The 18,757-nt window shown below is 43.4% G+C and overlaps 1 protein-coding gene across 10 annotated transcripts in view; it reads right to left on the bottom strand.

The window, feature by feature from the left end:
- Positions 1-7,876: 7,876 nt before the first annotated feature.
- Positions 7,877-18,757, bottom strand: part of LOC126274857 (E3 ubiquitin-protein ligase RNF34) — a 59,964-nt gene continuing 49,083 nt past the window's right edge. For all 10 annotated transcript variants that reach the window (XM_049977155.1, XM_049977146.1, XM_049977147.1 and 7 more), the window contains exons 5-6: positions 15,061-15,241; positions 7,877-8,282 (exon numbers count right to left, since the gene is read on the bottom strand). In XM_049977155.1, the coding sequence (XP_049833112.1) occupies positions 8,107-8,282; positions 15,061-15,241 (357 nt within the window). In that variant the 3' untranslated portion in view covers positions 7,877-8,106. The remainder of the gene's footprint in view (positions 8,283-15,060; positions 15,242-18,757) is intronic.

Raw genomic sequence — 18,757 nt, 5'->3', positions numbered from 1 at the left:
AGGACCATCCTGGTCTCCCAAAACGCCAAACTCCTAGTCTGGTTTAGGTTCATTGATGGTATCTTCATGATCTGGACTCGGGCCACGACAACCTCAACAGCTTCTCTCGTAACTGCTTCAAGTGGTCCTCCTCAACCCAGTGTGCCACCTTCATGGATGTTGTGTAGAGGATCGAATGATTCGAGTGATTAAGTTAGTTAAATGCAGGAGTTTTACAGTAATGAAGTTAGTTAAAATGTGAAGGAATGTTGGGAGTCAGAAATCTTGTGTGTTACATACTGTTGTGCAACTCAGTGGTAGGGTAGTGCGATTTAAGTGGGTCGGTGCAGTGCCGAGTAAAGCATCATGTAGGTAAACACTGTGTGACAGTGTTGATAGGGAGTTTTGGGGGATGTGGTAGGTTCAAAAGGTCAACTAGGAGGGTCCCAATGTCCTATGAGGGGTCAAGGAGTAGGACCACTGTGGGTTGGGTAGCAGTTGGATTACAGTGCTTAGAGGCAGCACTAGGATGTCAGCAGATTGAATAGCTTATGAAATTTGTCTGGAATGCTCTCATAGATGCTGGAGAGCAAGGGATTCAGTATCAGATGTGATGAATGTAGCAGGAATTATGCAGTAGCAGTTTCTTGCAGAGGGAGCAGATGTGGATCTGGAATGCTAGTGCCATCTAGAGGAGAACTTCCAAGTTCCCACAATGCTTAACCCCAAGTCTGGTTTAGGTTCATTGCTGATATCTTCATGATCTGGACTCAGGACTATGACACCTGGTCCTCAACTCATTGTACCACCCTCCTGGATGTTTAACTACTACTCTGTGGTGGATCCCTCCACACTGCCGTCCACATTAAACCCACCAACAATACCTGTATTTTGACAGCTGTCATCCCTTTCACACCAAAATTCTCTCTTATACAGCCTGGTCACCATGGGACACGGTATTTGCAGTGACAGTAACTTCCTTGCCCAGTATTCTTAAGGTCTCACAATGGCCTTCACAGACAGGCACTATACCCCCAGGCATAATCTGCAAACATATCTCTCATGCCATTTTCCCCACATACACCATATATCCTCTCACCATCCCTAAGAACCAGCTGCAAAGGAGTGACCCATTCGTCACCCAGTACCACCCTTGACTGGTTCAACTGAAGCACATTCTCTATCAGAGTTTGATTACATATCATCATGCCCTGAAACGAAAGATAGCCTACCCAAGATCCTTTGTACTCTTCCTAAAGTGGTTATTTGTCAACAACCCAACCTCCATAAAATCCTTGTCCATTCCTACACCACTCCCAATCCCAACACCTTGCAACAGGGATCATATCCCTGTGGAAGACCCAGGTGCAAGATGTGCCTGATCCACATACACAGTACTTCCTATTCCATACCAATCACAGGTTTATCCTACCACATCAGGGACCAGGACACCTGAGGAAGCATGTCATATACCAGATCTGCTGCAATCACTTCATAGCTTTTTATATTGGTATGACAACCAACCAGCTGTCCACCAGGATGAACAGCCACCCCATAGGCCCGCAGCTTGATTAGAAGTCGCTTGTGAGGAACGGTGTCAAAAGCTTTCCGGAAATCTAGAAATACGGAATCAACTTGAGATCCCCTGTCGATAGCGGCCATTACTTCGTGCGAATAAAGAGCTAGCTGCATTGCACAAGAGTGATGTTTTCTGAAGCCATGCTGATTACGTGCCAATAGATCATTCCCTTCGAGGTGATTCATAATGTTTGAATACAGTATATGCTCCAAACCCCTACTGCAAACCGATGTCAATGATATAGGTCTGTAGTTAAATGGATTACTCCTACTACCCTTCTTGAACACTGGTGCGACCTGCGCAATTTTCCAATCTGTAGGTACAGATCTATCGGCGAGCGAGCGGTTGTATATGAGTGCTAAGTAGGGAGCTATAGTATCAGCGTAATCTGAAAGGAACCTAATCGGTATACAACCTGGACCTGAAGACTTGCCCGTATCAAGCGATTTGAGTTGCTTCGCAACCCCTAAGTTATCTACTTCTAAGAAACTCATGCTAGCAGATGTTCGTGTTTCAAATTCTGGAATATTCCATTCGTCTTCCCTGGTGAAGGAATTTCGGAAAACTGCGTTCAATAACTCCGCTTTAGCGGCACAGTCGTCGGTAACAGTACCATCGGCACTGCGCAGCGAAGGTATTGACTGCGTCTTGCCGCTTGTGTACTTTACATACGACCAGAATTTCTTCGGATTTTCTACCAAATTTCGAGACAATGTTTCGTTGTGGAACCTATTAAAGGCATCTCGCATCTAAGTACGTGCCAAATTTCGCGGGTCTGTAAATTTTAGACCATCTTCGGGATTTAGCGTTCTTCTGAACTTCGCATGCTTTTTCCGTTGCCTCTGCAACAGCGTTCAGACCTTTTTTCTGTACCACGGGGGATCCGTTCCATTTCTTACCAATTTATGAGGTATGAATCTCTCAATTGCTGTTGCTACTATATCTTTGAATTTGAGCCACATCTCGTCTACATTCGCATAGTCAGTTCAGAAGGAATTGAAATTGTCTTTTAGGAAGGCTTCTAGTGACACTTTATCCGCTTCTTTTAAATAAAATTATTTTGCGTTTGTTTCTGATGGATTTGGAAGAAACTGTATACATACTTATGAAATGTTCTGTGCTTCTGAAATTATCCTAGCCTCAACCAATGGTAACCTACTGTCTCCACACCCTCCACCTAACATCAAACACCCCCTCTGTCTTATCTCCTTCCCCCTATTCTTGTCTCCCGCCCTCTGTGTGCTGTCCTCTGCCAAAGCACCCGCCTGTCTTTCCTCTTCCCCACTCCTCTCCTCCTTCACTTCCCCATCCCCAACCCTTCCTGCCTGCCTGACAACCTCCCAACACTGCACTTGTTGGCAGTCTAGTCCCTGCGTGCTCCGAAACAAAGTGATCTTCTCTCCTCTCATGTGTACCCCGCTGTTCTTTCCCTGCCCCCTCCAGATTGCTGCATTCTGATCAGAGCTGCCGGATTTGGCAGCATGTGTATGCAAGGTGTGCTTCCTTATGTTAAAGAGTGTGTGTGTGTGTGTGTGTGTGTGTGTGTGTGTGTGTGTGTTTTTCATTTTTTGAAGAAGGCTTTGGGCAAAAGCTAATGCACAACTGTCTTTTCATTGTACCTCCCTGCAACTTAACGTGTCATCTTTATGATAAATAGCAATCTATCTATTCCTTATATTGTCGCTGTAGCATTTGGAGAATTCTGACAAGGGCACCATCACTGTGCGTGTATTGGTGGAGAGTTTCAGGACTTTGGGATGATCCACGAATGAGGTCCAAGTGAGGCAGAGTCCAGTTGGAGGTAGCATGGCTGTTGAATAGAGATGGCGCCATTGGATGGGATACAGCTAGCAAGATCCAAGAGTGACAATGAGTTGTGCACTGATGGTTCTCAACTGTGGCCAACATCAGGCCCAGCATGAATGACCAGCGAGTCAAAGTGTGAAGGACTGCAGTGGGGCAAATGGAGATCTGAGTGAGGTGCCGGTAATTGTGGTTAGTGCTTGGCCAGGAGTGACACCAGGTGTGATATGGCTCTGGTTGGCCAGGTGGTGTCTTTAGAGCCACCAAGTGGAAGAATACTGCTGCGGTGACCATCAGGCATGTGATCTACAGAAGATGAGCAATGGCAGCATTAACTCCATCAACTCTTGCGCCTCTATTAGTGAAACTGGTGTCGCCTGATACCAAGGTGTCTACAGCAGATGTGGTTGACAACAAACACAGTATGCTTCTGTCATGGCTGTATTGTTTATTCTGTATCTCCTGCAATGTTATCACCAGCAGCCTACAGATGAGGCAACCAACAGTACACATCTATGTTGTACGACAGTTCATCTCAGGCAGATACAATACATGGCTTAGGAAGGAAGAGATGAACTCACCCACAGCTCAGGCTGTAAACACATCAGCTCAAGAAGCCCTTACCTCTGCACTAGCTGTACTCTCCAGCAACAGCAGCTTCCTCAGATTCTGTTGAGAACATTGTTCCAGTTGTTTCGCTGTACTGGTCTCTGCATTAAAGAAGGTCCTGAATTTTACATCTAATGCAACTGAGAAATAAGCCTTCTACTGGAGCTAGTCTAGGCTAAACCCCTATTAAGAGGAACTCATAACATCTTACAATATGGATGAAAGTACAAAGTACATTTAGTGGGCTGCATCTACAATATTTCTGTTATCCAGTTCTTGTCTCAATGTATTAATAATTTCACTGTTTTAGAACCCGTTTAGAGTATGCCATAGTATGAAGTCAAAAGAAAACTTAAGTTGTGAAGTAAACATTTAGATGATGTAAACTAATAGAGCACAGAAAAATCTAGCTAATATGATGGGAAAATTATCTATGCTAAATCACCAATAGCAGTCAACATCGACTAACTGCTCCTGTGGTAACAATGGGCTGTAAGATGTGAGGTAATGCCCATTTACCAAGCTGGCAGTGGGTGTATTATGTAGACATGACTGGGGGCAGAGCAAATGCAAAGCAAGTGAGCAACCATGTCTACTTGCCCACAGGATTTCCCCATGTACTGTAGTAGGGATGGGATGGTTGAAGAGGCGCCAAAGGTTGAATTCATCAAAGATGGATGTCTTCGCAATGTGTGAAGTTATGGTTACTACAGAATACAACAAAATTACATAATAAAGCATAGAATCATCATATGAAAAATCCACAAAAATTACAACAGTGATAAACATACATTACCACTTTAATAATAACTATACTCAAAAAATGACAGAAGTTACATTGGCACAATATGTGACCTACATCGCTTAAACTTTTGAGAATTAATATCTCTTTAACACTTTGAGCAACAATTACAGTCAAGATATTGGACCAGTAGATTGCACCCTTTCCTACCTGTTGTCTCCGATTTGCAGCCCCATAACGTCCCATGCACCACTCTGTTTGTGCATTTATTTAATAACTTTTTTTTGCTTCTTTTAAGAAATTTTATTTGGCGGTAATCTGCAGTCCACACTTCAGTAAAAGAGTGTTATTAAATGTAGAGTAATACAGAACTATAGGGTTTCAAAGGACTTTGTAGTCAAAAATAGACAATGTCTTTATATGTTACTTGTATACCTAATGATATTGTTTTCAATTGAACAACAATTCTCACATCCAACATTTTTTATGTAATGAAAATCTGAAGAAAAAGTCAGACCATCAATGAGATGATAGAGACTGTTTCTTTAAGGAGCTCCTGAATGTTAAAGCATGTCTAAGGTCACTCTCCACATCCAGGCGAGCATGGCGTTTTGTTTTCATGATGGCTACTGTCGAAAATCTGGTCTCTTATAGGACTGTACATGAGAACTGCATAAGGACTTAAGGCTTCCTTTTCCACTTCTGGATGAACAGGAAGGAAACTGACCCAAAATTCTTCCATCCCCATTTGTTGCAAACTGTTCTTTAGCACTCTAATCAATTTAATAGCATCATCCTGTATTTCATCAGCATGCACATCAGCTACAAAAGATGATGGGTAATCTTCCCATTATACCCTGCCAGTCTTCTGAAGACAAATGAGGAACTCTTCTTGAGGCTGTTCCAAGTGTTCACTGACGATCACTTTCCAGTTGTTGACATTGCACTGTTGTCTATATGGAAGTTCACTGTATTGAGAGAATGATGAAAAGTTAGTAATGGGAGCACCCAGTGATGCTTCAGTAAATTTGCCTTTCCCAAGAAGGCCCTTATGGCATCACTGGCATCCACCATTGTGGTGTTTCTACTTTGTAGTTTCAGTCAGGTTATTCATGATTTCAAATAAGCCTGCAAGGTATGCTGTGGAAAATATAAAGCAGACATTAGTGAATGAATGCTGCCCGGCTTTCCCTCGACTCAAAAGAAATAGTTCTACCTCGGATTTCAATTCATACAGCCCACTAAGCATATTGACCTTTCAAAGCTGCCAGACTTGTATGAAAGATTAATGACTGATGTTCAGCACTGATCAAGAGACAGACTAGGAAAAAATGTGTTTTCAGAATAATCGACTTAATTATATTAAATACACTGATAGCCTCATTCAGTGCAGTGTTCAGCTTCTCACAATTTTAGAAGCTAGGGCTTGCCTGTGGATCTTACAGTGAGAACCAATAAGATTATATTTATTTATTTGTCAATACTTAGGAAGCTAGAAAGTGAACCTAACATGGCTTGTGCTCTATCAGTACAGATTCACATAACTGTCCCAAGACAAACCATTTTGAACCAATGATTCACTAATGGTGGAAAATAAGCCCCAAACTTTTGATGTTTCCAGGTTTTCAGCTAACAATAGTTCTACCATTAGTTTCTTCTCGTCCATAAACCGGCAGTACACTATTAAGTGATGTCGTTGAAGATATAATCACACTGCAAGGCAAAAATAGAAATATTTTTAGACTTAACTAGCTGTTCTTTCACATTCAGTGCGATTTCTTCAAGCCTACATTGCACACTGTTGTTTGAAAGATGTATGTCATCCCTTTTTCACTCTTCTCCAAAACCAATTCTTGTTGCTTTAAAAATGGAAGATTTGTATAAATCTCACCAATTCTATGTGCTTTTTTTATATAAAAAGGGAAATATCAAATGATTCTTCAATAACTTTCTCATTTTCCTGCTGAAAGATCCCAGTCGAGTCTAGTTTCATGCAGTTTAACTGACAACGTTAGGTTGACTTTCTGGTTTCCTAACTATTTCCACAAAGAAAAATCCTGATCCTATTAGCCCTCACTAAGATCCACATACTATCTTTAGCTTCATACACTTCACATGAGGAACTGAATGCTGCACTGAAAGTGCAAGTCAAGTGCAGTGAAACTCTCTTTTTTGTAAGAAAAAGCTTTTTTTTATATTTTTCAATGCCAAATGAGATGTTAGATGATGTTCCAGATGTAGAGCCTGCCACGAGTTGTTACTGAGGACATTATAACATGGAACTTTACATTTCAAAGAATGTGAATCCATACTTTGTGTGTTAATTATACAGTCTTCTTGTAGTAAACTTTTCACTCAACATACAAAACCAACTTAAGTATTGTACACTTCTACAGAGCACAACAATAAGACTGTAAAATTTTGATTCGGCTGAGCTGTTTGCAACAACGTACAAATCTCTTGCCTCTCATTTATTTTCAAATTATTCAAATTCACTCACGTTTATTCCCAAAACCTGCCTGTTTCAGAAAAAAATTCAAATGCAGGAGCAATTGTGAAACTGATTTATTTTGGTGGGTTTAGCTGCTGTCCTTAGTGTTGTGTGCGACTAAATGTTAGGACATATAACAAGCTAATTTTCGAACTGAGCAATTCATTTGCCCATCCTCCACAAGCAGGTACTTGGTTCCTTTGTCAGGTGATGTGCTCAGGTAAAGGAATACTTAAGTGTGTCTGCGCTAAATGTCTTGACATGAGATGAGTTTACAAAGAATAACCTTTCAAGTTTTAAGCAGCTTTGCAAAACACACTGTTTCATAGCTAAGAGAACACTGTGTGGCTCTCCACCAATTATATCCTCTTGCATGGAACTGCGTCACAAAATTAACACAGGCATCTTGTTCCTTTATCAATAATCTGCTTAAAGAAATTGAGATTTTTTCCCCTCCTAATCATTACTATGTTGCAGAAATCTATTCATCCAGTGCTCCTGTAAGAGTCACAATATAATAATAATAATAATAATAATAATAATAATAATAATAGCAGCTGTATCAACATATGGGCAGAGTAACGTGCTTCACCAAAAGAGGACGAAAGTAAGGAAATGTAGGTCTATTTCAGTTTTGTTCTTATTAAATCTGACATGCACAATGTACACATGCTTATAGTTGATATACAGTTTTAATGCATCCAGTCATTTATTGGTAACAAAGTACACGGCCTTCTAAGCTACTGGTAATAGAAATACTAGTTTACAATGTTTTATTTTTTATTGTTTTTAAAAGCACATATCTTTAGTTATCTCATTACACAAAACTTTTCCTTTTATGTAATACTAAAATTCACACACATAAAAAGTAAATTTTTGTAACAGTAAATATAAAATTACCACTTATGCTCGAAAAGTTCGCACAACTCGCACAACAAATTGCCGGCAAATAGGACACTCGCTTAGTTGCTTTCCACATTTCATACAAGCAGCCATATGTCCACATTCCAAAATAACACATTCAATAGGAGCATCCATACATATTTTGCATAATTCTTGAAGGCTCAAATTGTCCAGCTCTGTTAAGACAGAATAAATGTATATCAGAACCAAACTATTTTACATGTAAAAGATTTAAAGTACTGCATTTTAATAAAAGAGCCAATCATAAAACTAAATAAAATATGATTTCCCTTTTAGTTTACTACTTAAAATTAATAAAATACTTTACCAAGTAACCCAACTGAGATTTATTGTTAATTTGTGACCTACGAGGTTAATAGTTTTAGATCAAATGATAAAACCCACCCTCACGAATAAAACTTAAAACTAAAGCTGCTGTTGAGGCATTTTCACCCTACACTGAAGGTAGGATACTGGGAAATTTAGAAGTCCGCCACACAGCACCTAAAAGTGGGCAGTCCAGCAAGAGGTCGACAACAGTCATTTGTGAGCCACAGAGACACCAAGGTGGTCCTCACAACGGAGGAGGTTACCATGCGGCAGAACCAGCAGAGGACAACTGATTCCCTGCGACAGGAATGCATGGAAGACTTGCGCACATTTGTAGTCTCCTTAATGACATGCAAATTGTAGTGCGTACTGTTATGCCATTCTGTCTCCCAAAGCCGAAAAAACCTGCTGCGTAAGACAGAATGCAGGTCAGTTTCAGAGATGCCTATCTCTAGAAGCAGTTTCTGTGTAGCCTGTTTGGCCAGCATGTCGGCATGTTCGATGCCCGAGATTCCGACATGTCCTAGGGTCCACATAAACACCACTGAACGATGGGACCACTCCAGGGCATAGATGGACGCTACCAAAGGATGGGGAAGGAAGATCCCTTCGCTAGGCGAATGCCACAGTGGTGCTCTGGATCGAGTAAACACAACGCTGATGGCACTGCCAAACCGTAAACCAGACTCCCATAGTCAAGGCGGGATTGAACAAGGGCTCAGTAGAGCTGCAGCAGTGTAGAGCTATCTGCACATCAGTTGGTGTTGCTCAGGCAGAGGAGGGCATTAAGGTGCTGCCAGCACTTCCACTTAAGCTGATGAAGGTGAGGTAGCCAAGTCAATCGGTTGTCAAAAACCAGTCTTAAGAATTGATGTGTCTCCACTACAGTGAGTGGATCATCATTAAGGTAAAGTTCTGGTTCTTGATGAATGGTGCGATGCCTACAGAAATGCATGACACATGACTTTGCGGATGAAACCTAGAAGCCATGCACTAGAGTCCTTGACTGTGCCTTGTGAATGGCTTCCTGTAGGAGCAGCTGAGCAACACCAGTACTGGAGGAGCAGTATGAAATGCAGAAGTCATCCACATACAGAGAAAGTGAGACCGTGGTCCTACAGCTGCTGCTAGACCGTTAATAGCCACTAAAAATATAGAGAAACTCAATATGGAGCCCTGCAGAATGCTGTTCTCCTGAATATGGGGGGAGGGGGGGGAGAACTACGGGAGGCACCGACTAAGACACAGTAAGTACAGAGCGACAGGAAGTTTTGGTTAAATATCAGGAGCGGGCCCCAGAGATCCCACTCATACCATGTGGCAAGGATATGATGTCACCAGGTCATGTCGTATGCTTTACATAAGTCAAAAAAGACAGCCACCAGATGTTGGTGTCTGGAAAAGAAGGGATCATGTTTTCCGCCGCAGGAACAATCATTGTAGTGACCTGCTTAACTAACCGACGGTTGCTTTTTCAGGAAAGAGGGAAGGAGAGGAAAAGACGAAAGGATGTGGGTTTTAAGGGAGAGGGTAAGGAGTCATTCCAATCCCGGAAGCGGAAAGACTTACCTTAGGGGGAAAAAAGGACAGGTGTACGCACGCGCACACGCGCGCGCACAAAGAAGTTGTTGAAAGACAGGTGAGGTATGAGCGATAGCAACTTGAAATTAGCGGAGGTTGAGGCCTGGCGGATATCGAGAAGAGAGGATATACTAAAGGTGAGTTCCCATCTCCGGAGTTCGGATAGGTTGGTGTTGGTGGGAAGTATCCAGATAACCCGGACGGTGTAACACTGTGCCAAGATGTGCTGGCCGTGCACCAAGGCATGTTTAGCCACAGGGTGATCCTCACTACCAACATACACTGTCTGCCTGTGTCCATTCATGCGAATGGACAGTTTGTTGCTGGTCATTCCCACATAGAAAGCGTCACAGTGTAGGCAGGTCAGTTGGTAAATCACGTGGCAAAGGACTGGTTATGTACTGGCAGGTTATGAAAATGAGGCTAACAATTGTTTGATGAAGAAATAATAAAGTTTAAACCTGTGGGAAGCTGCTAAAAAATGATCGGTTATGTGGGAAAAACAGGAATGGAAATAAAACGAAAGTTGTTGGAAATAGCTGAGATGGTTGTTTAATGGGTGAAAGGAACTGAAGCTGTGAAATAGTATTCACGAGTTTACACGAAATGTTTGTAAACTTGGAACAGTGGATTTTATAGCAGCGGTTATGTTGAAAGCGATAAAATTTTTTTAGGTTTACGTGATTTACCAACTGACCTGCCTATACTGTGACACTTTCTATGTGGCAGAGGTCGAGTTGTGACTCGAAATTTTCGACCTCCCTACCTCATTCAGTAAGCATGGCTGGAAGAAGATATACATTAAAGGCAGTTATTTTCTGCGTTGTCCTTATCCTGACAGCCACAGCTTCAAGAAGGGTTTGAAGGGGCACAGGTTCACAACATACCAAGTTGAGGACATAGACGCAAACTCGACCTGACACTCTTATTATAGTCACTACGGTTCCTATAATATCCCGTATAGACACAAAGGGCAGTGGTCTGCATTTCTGGGAACCAGGTTTCCTGGGGTCAATGCAGAAAGCAGGTGTAAAGCTTAACAGTTGCCATAGCTCAGCTAGGTGGTGGAAAAAACCACCACAATTCCACAGGCGGGTAATGTGATTGTGAGACTGGGAAGTCATGAAACACTCAATGAGGGTAGTCTAAGCCTCAGGGTCATCTGCTGCCACCAGTTGAGTACCTGTGCGATCGACATCCATTGTGTCTGAGGGCTCAGAGAGATCTAGGTCCTTAGCAGACACCAGAATCTCCATCTCATCCTCAGACATAAAGCTTGTAGGTAGTGGTGGTGTGGGTGCCAGTGCAGTGCCTTGGTTCTTGGGGGTCTTATTTTTAGGTTTCTCTAGCCGCTCCTTAGGTTTGTCTGGCTGGGAGTGCTTCACTGATTCAATCTCAGTGACTGAGAAGGATCGTGAAGCCCTACGACCAGCTACCTTTGGTTGCTGCAGCTACTGGTGGGTGTCAGCTTTGCCACTGGTAGGAACATAGGAAGGGAGTGACCCACGGGATCCCTTCCTGGCAAGAGGAGCAGAAGAAGACGAGGAGCAGAAGACTTAATCTTCTCTGGCTGAGCAGTGGGGATTGATGTCCCCAATGGTTGGGAAGGCGGAAGAGGGGGGAGGGGGAGGGAGGAGAGTGTTGCTCCTGAAGTAGATTGTGCAGGTGCAACAGGGAGGGAAGTGCCCCCCACCATCAAGGGGCAAGTGGAGTCTAACAGCTCTGAGAGCCAACTGTACACAATGGAACGGAAGATGGTAGAACTGTTGTCGTAGCGGTGGCATAGGTTGATGTCATATACACAGGATGCAGCCTCTTATATTTTCTCTTAGCTTCAGTGTAGGTCAGTCAGTCCAGGGTCTTGTATTCCATTATTGTTCTTTCTTCCTTTCTTTCTGGAGAATCCTGCAGTCTGGCGAGCTAAGCGAATGGTGCTCTCCACAGTTGACGCATGTGGGAGGTGGAGCATAAGCAGTATTGGGATGTGAAGGACATCCACAATCCACACAAGTGACACTGGAAGCACAGCAGGAAGGATCTCCAGCACTTACAGCACCACATCTGGAAAGGTATATATGGCTTTACGTCACAGTTGTAGACCATCACCTTGACCTTCTCGGGTAATGTGTCACCCTTGAAGGCCAAGATGAAGGCACCAGTGGACACACTGGACAAAATGGACACCTCGCTGCTCTAAATTGGCACGCAGCTCATTGTCAGACTGCAAAAGAAGGTCCCTGTGAAATATGACACCCGGGACCACATTTAGGCTCTTAGGGGGCGTGGTGGTAATGGAAACATCCCCCAACTTGTCACAGGCGAGTAGTGCCCATGACTGGGCAGAGGGTGCTGTCTTGAACAAGACCGACTGACTGCATTTTGGAGAAGCCCTCCACCTCCCCAAATTTGCCCTCTAAATGCTCCACAAAAAACTGAGGTTTCATTGACAAACAAGATTCCCCATCAACTCTCATAAATACTAGGTACTGGGGTGAATAAGCTTTGTTGCCATCCTTAGCCTGGCGTTCCTCCAATGGTGTGGCCAGGGCTATGATTTGGGGTCGTATTTCTTAGCATTGAAATTAGACCTTGACCACTTAGAGACTGCTGGTGTCAAACACCAGCAAGAGAAGACATACTATGCTTCATAGCATGTCATCTGCCCTGATGCCACCTACTGCGACCAGGAGCCCTCCCCATAGGTGCCACCCAGCCACAGCAAAGGCCACCAGGCAGGACGGGCATTGCCGGGAGTGCCAATGCCCCAGGGTGGCGGGCATCTATTCCTTGGCATACATGGGGAGTTAATGGCGCAGGCACCAGCAGAGGGATCCTTGTGTGGTCAGGGGACTGCAACCAACAGAGTACACGGAAGCTCCACCACGACGAACTGTGCAGAAAGTACTACTGCACAGAGGATGGAGGAAAACCCAGGAGGGTAACCTCCCCCAACAGCTGGAGAATTAGCAGAAGTGCAGATCCACGTCGACGAAGGATGTGAAAAGTCTCAGTGCACGATTTACACTATGCACTATGTAAGGTGCCTTCCCCAATTGGCCCGCTTTTCAGGAAATTTTGAAAATGGAGGTCAAACCCTACAGGGGACCATCAAATAAAGGCTGAAATGTGTGAGACTCCTTTTAGTCACCTCTTACAACAGGCAGGAATACCTTGGGCCTATTCTAACCGCCAGACCCGCAGGGGGGAGCAAACTTAATAAAAGCAAATATGAAAGTTTCACCACATGTTTCTGAAATTTTTCTGCCTCACATTCATACAACAATAGTAATGCGCAATCTGTATTACTTGAACAATATACAACCACTGTAAATGGTGATATAATTTGCTTGGAGAAGATATTTATTTGGGAAACAAGAAGCAAAGGAACATTATGAAAGTAATTTGGATAACCTATTAACTTCTCACACTTTCACTATTCTGTCTTCATAATATGGTGCAATGTTCTAAATACACTATGTGATCGAAAGTATACGGACTCTGGCTGAAAATGACTTGGAAGTTGGTGGCATCCTCCATTGGCAATACTGGAGTTCAATTTGGTGTTGGGCCACCCTTAGCCTTGATGACAGCTTCCACTTTCACAGGCATACGTTCAATCAGATGCTGGAAGGTTTCTTGGGGAATGGAAGCCCATTCTTCCAGGAGTGCTGCACTGAGGAGAGAGATCGATGTCAGTCAGCAGACCTGACACAAAGTCTGTGTTCCAAAACGTCCCACAGGTTTTCTGCATTATTCAAGTCAGGACTCTGTGCAGGCCAGTCCATCACAGGGATGTTATTGTCATGTAACTACTCCGCCACAGGACGTGCATTATGAACGGTTGCTCGATCATGTTGTAAGATGCAATCGCTATCCCCAAATTGCTCTTGAACAGTGGGAAGCAAGGAGGTGCTTAAAACATCAATGTAGACGTGTGCTGTGATGGTGCCACTCAAAACAACAAGGGGGTGCAAATCCCTTCAATGAAAAACACGACCACACCATAACACCACCACCTCCGAATTTTACTGTCAGCACTACACACACTGGCAGATGACTTTCACCAGGCATTCGCCGTATCCACACCCTGCCATTGGATCGTCACATTGTGTATCATGATTCGTTATGCCACGAAATGTTTTTCCATTGTTCAATCGTCCAATGTTTACACTCCTTACACCAAGCGAAACATCGTTTGGCATTTACAGGAGTGATGTATGGCTTCAAGCAGCCGCTTCACCATGAAATCCAAGTCTGATTGCCTCGTGCCTAACTGTCTTAGTACTTACAGTGGTTCCTGATGGAGATTGCAATTCCTGTGTGATGGTCCAGATAGATATCTGCATATTACACATTACAACCCTCTTCAACTGTTGGCAGTCTGTCAGTCAACAGGATAGGTCGGCCTGTACGCTTTTGTGTTGTACGTGTCCCATCACGTTTTCAGTTCACTATCACATCGGAAACAGTGGACCTAGGGATGTTTAGGAGTGTGGAAATCTTGTATGCAGACCTATGACACAAGAAATACCCAATCACCTGACCACATTTGAAGTCCATGAGTTCCGTGGAGTGCCCCATTCTACTATCTCCTGACGTGTAATGATTACTGAGGTCGCTGATATGGAGTACTTGGCAGTAGGTGGCAGCACAATGCACCTAATATGAAAAACATAGTTTTGGGGTGTCCGGATACTTTTGATCACATAGCGTATTACAGACAATGTCCTTATAACTGAAGGACACTGGGTTTAAAAGGCTTCTCAATAGTTCACAACAGAAAAATAGGAAAATACAAAAATGATGTCAGCCTTCCATCCCTAGGATATGACGCTGCCTCAAAGGTAATGGGATGCATAATGCCTAAGTATCTGAACTACAGTCCTAAAACTAACAGCAACATTGACATCATTGTGCAAGAAACTAATTACCTTAATATCTATGATAATTTGAAAATTAGTTTGATTATGCTAAGAAGCTCAAGATTGAAAGGAAAGAAGCATATTTATTTTTTTATCACAAAATCAACTTATTATACAGTACCTGTTCTTGATTTGTGATTATCGTGCCAGAGACGAGACAAGCGTTCTATTAATTCTGATTTTTCCACACACCCTCTGAAGTCTACTCTATTCAGTGACAGAATTTCCTTTATTTGCTTCACGGAAAGTTTTTCCATCTCTTCGGCACTTTTTATATCTTCAAGTGATATTCCACTGCAGGCCTAAAAGGAAAAAATGTGAATGTCTTACAAATATGTTTAGATTTAGATAATGAGTAAACACAAGGTGCATCAGTGCTCTGGATGAGATGAGGAGTGCGGATGTCTCTCTGTTGTTGCTCCCGTGTAATGGTTTGTGAAGATGGGGAGGTGGGGGGAAATCGAGATTCGAGTGGCCAAGATGTGCTATCACCCCAGAAATTATTCCAAAAGTGCATAAAATTGTCATGGAGGATCACTGACAAAGTTAGAGCAACTGTTGAAGCTATAGGGATGTTATCTGAACAGGCATATCACATTTTAACAGTGGAATTTTGTACGTGAAAATTATCTACTACATGGGTGCCACAATTCAACCAGCAACACATCAGAATGGAAATGTCAAAAAAATATCAGACCCATTTTCGGAACAACCTAAAGGATATTTTTGCACTGGTTTATGACAACAGATGAAACTTGAGTCCACTACTATACCTCAGTGACGAAACAACAGTCAAATCAGTGGAAACATATTGATTCACCACCACGAAAGTAAATGCTATGCAACTGGCCAGAAAGGTCATGACATCAGTTTTCTGAGATATGTTCTAAATTCTGCTGATGGATTATCTCCTCACTGTTCAAATAATACTACAGCAAAATATATGCGACACTGGCAAAGCGAGAAAGGAAATAGGGAAGTCACCAGATGGGTATGCCGGGGCTCTGCACACGTCAGTAAATGTTCCACCTACAGCTGTCCCACCCCTGATCCGTAACAGTCAACAGCACCCACTATTCAAAAGACTGCAACACCTACAACAGAAAACTGGGTGCAGCAGAAAGAAGGCAAACTGAATCTGCACTACCAAGAAAAGGCAAATGGGGCGAGGAGGGGGAGGGAGGAAGGGGGATTCCACCAAGATATGAGCTACCGTCTGGAAGGCTCATTACATACAATAACACTAAGGGTTAACCTGATATAACCAAGGTGAAGTCGACAAAGGAGTGTGGAGTCCTGCTGGGAGAAGCAGGAGGAAGAGCACCACACTCAGTATTCTCCTCACTTTTGCAGAGTTTGTTAGATGGGACAGTAGTTCACCAGACGTCACTCCATTTCCAAGCAAGCAGAATCTCATGTGCACTTTCAAATTAGCACCTGGTATTGGCAAGTAAGTGCTCCTCCAGTCAAATGATTGGCCAGTTCATTTCCTGGGATACCAACAGAACTTAGGACTCTGAGAAAGACAACTGGCCAGGCAACATGACGGAGATCAGTGAGGTCATAAATAATGGAGACCAAAGGGTGGCAACAATAGCATTGGTCAATAATGCGGGAGACTGCACACTGAGTCAAAACATATTAAAAGATGGTAAATTGAGAACCGTTTAATAAAATGGAGAGCTCTGATAATAGCTCTCAGCTCTGCTGTAAGCACACTATGTGTGTCTGAAAAGTACCCGTGACCAAGATCATCATCCAATAGTGAACAGGATCAAACGGTTTCAAAGTTGAAGGAGACACCGAGCCACAAACCTGGCAATCCTAGACCAGATGGGACGAAACCAGGGCCCAGTAAACACGGATAAGGTTAGCATGATCCACACCCCAAGATGTGTGGGCAAGAAAGCAGAGAGCTTTAAGCTTCCACATGCAGCTATCTTCAGGTGATGAATCTGGGCAGCCAATCACTTTTTTATAAAAAAGGAGGTCCAAGATACATGACTGTGCTACAACATCCAGCTGCTGGGTACCTAGGTAAAGTTCCAGGTCACGATGGACCATGATATGATGGCAGAAGTTATTGACTTACATTTTTGTAGGAGACAACTGGGAAGCATAGGAAAGAACTCATGCTGAGGCCTACTGGATGGCACCTCGGAGCTAGCATGCAGTACAGGCTACCAACTGGGAGCTGTACCAAATGCAAAAACCATCAATATACAACACATTGAAGACCAGTGGCCAAACACATGTCACTAGCCCACTGATAGTAAAAGGAAGAGTGTGACACTCAACACAGAGCTTTGTGAGATACCATTATCTGGGACCCGTGAGGAGTTGAGTGAACTGCCAACTCAAACCTGGATCAACCGATGGACAAAAGTTTATGAATAAAAATTGTTAGTTGGCCTCAAAAGCTCCAGTCACGGACGAAAGTTAAATGTGATGATGCCAAGCAGTGTTGTGCAGGTCAAAAAAGACATTGATAAGGTATTGGTGTTTAGAAAAATCCTGTTAGACTACAGCTCCCAACCTTAGCAGTTTCCTCACAGAAACTCTCACACAGATAGGAGGACAAAAGGCTCCACATCTCGAGATCTCAGCATAATCTTTGGGCAACCATCCTCTCAAGTAGCTTACAGAGTATGTCAGTCAGTCTAATCAGCCAGTAACCATCAAGAGGTGCTGGCTTAAGGACTGAGACAACTCTTGTCATCTCGCCATCATGAGAGGAAGGCACCTTGGAGCTAAATACAGTTAAAGACCATGAGTAGATGTTGCATTTGGGGAACATTCACGTGCTGGATCATTTGACTGAATTGAATCAGGGCTTGGGGCTGTGTCTTGGAACAAGCCAAGAGCATGACTTAGTTCCCAGTTCATTACAGGATTTAGATTGGTGAAGAATGAAACATAATAGGATGTCTTCAACTTGCCACTTCTGCAGTAGGTACCTAGATAGGGAGATAAAGCCAAAGCTACCGCAAAGTGGGTTGCAAGGTGTTCTGCAAGAATGGATGAATCAGTACACAGACCACCCTGTAGGACAAGACCTGGCATAGCTGTTTATCATTGATGGCCCATAAAACCAAGGAGCTGAGGAGTGAGGACAGGTATTAGCAAGGAGCTAACACCTTAGATAAAGAGGCACATGTTCCCAGGGACAAAAGAGAGCAGTTTCAGTAATCCTCCTTACTGCATCTGATTAGATAGTGAGCCTCAGTATGAAGTAACTTGAAAGTTATAAAACTGATCTGCGATGGATGTCTTTTCAATCATTGTAGGGCTCAGCGGTGATCCGTAATAGCTATTGCAATGTCTTTGGTCTATCATGGCACCAGCTGATGGATAGGGGTGAGGGGAGGATGTGGGGGGCGGGGGCTGGGTTGAGAACTGTAGAAAGGGGAATAGAAGTTCCGGCAGTGGAGATGATCAGAACGGAGATGCTTTGCACAATACAGGCGTCGAATGTAACAGCAGAGGCATACGAAGGGCAGATGCCTCTGAAGTGCCGAACATGGCAGTTAGTCAGTCTGGTGATGGCAAGGAAACTACAGTATCACCAAGAAGTGGTCACTGTCACAAATGTCAACACGTGGTGACCAATGTACAGAAGCCGCAAGATTGGGTGAAGAGACCATTAGATAAATAACTGAAAAGGTGCCATGGGTGGCACTGAAATGCATGCGTAGGAGAACCATCATTGAGGAGAAACAGACCACGGTCTGTGAAGTGCTATTCTCCCACAGGGGGTGGTGTGTGCTGAAGAACCAAAGTAGGAGAAAAGGGTGGGCAAGGGGCGGGGGTAATAGTTT

Source organism: Schistocerca gregaria, chromosome 1 (genome assembly GCF_023897955.1).
Source record: "Schistocerca gregaria isolate iqSchGreg1 chromosome 1, iqSchGreg1.2, whole genome shotgun sequence".
In the NCBI taxonomy this organism is placed as follows: domain Eukaryota; kingdom Metazoa; phylum Arthropoda; class Insecta; order Orthoptera; family Acrididae; genus Schistocerca; species Schistocerca gregaria.
This window is presented reverse-complemented; position numbering and strand designations above follow the sequence as displayed.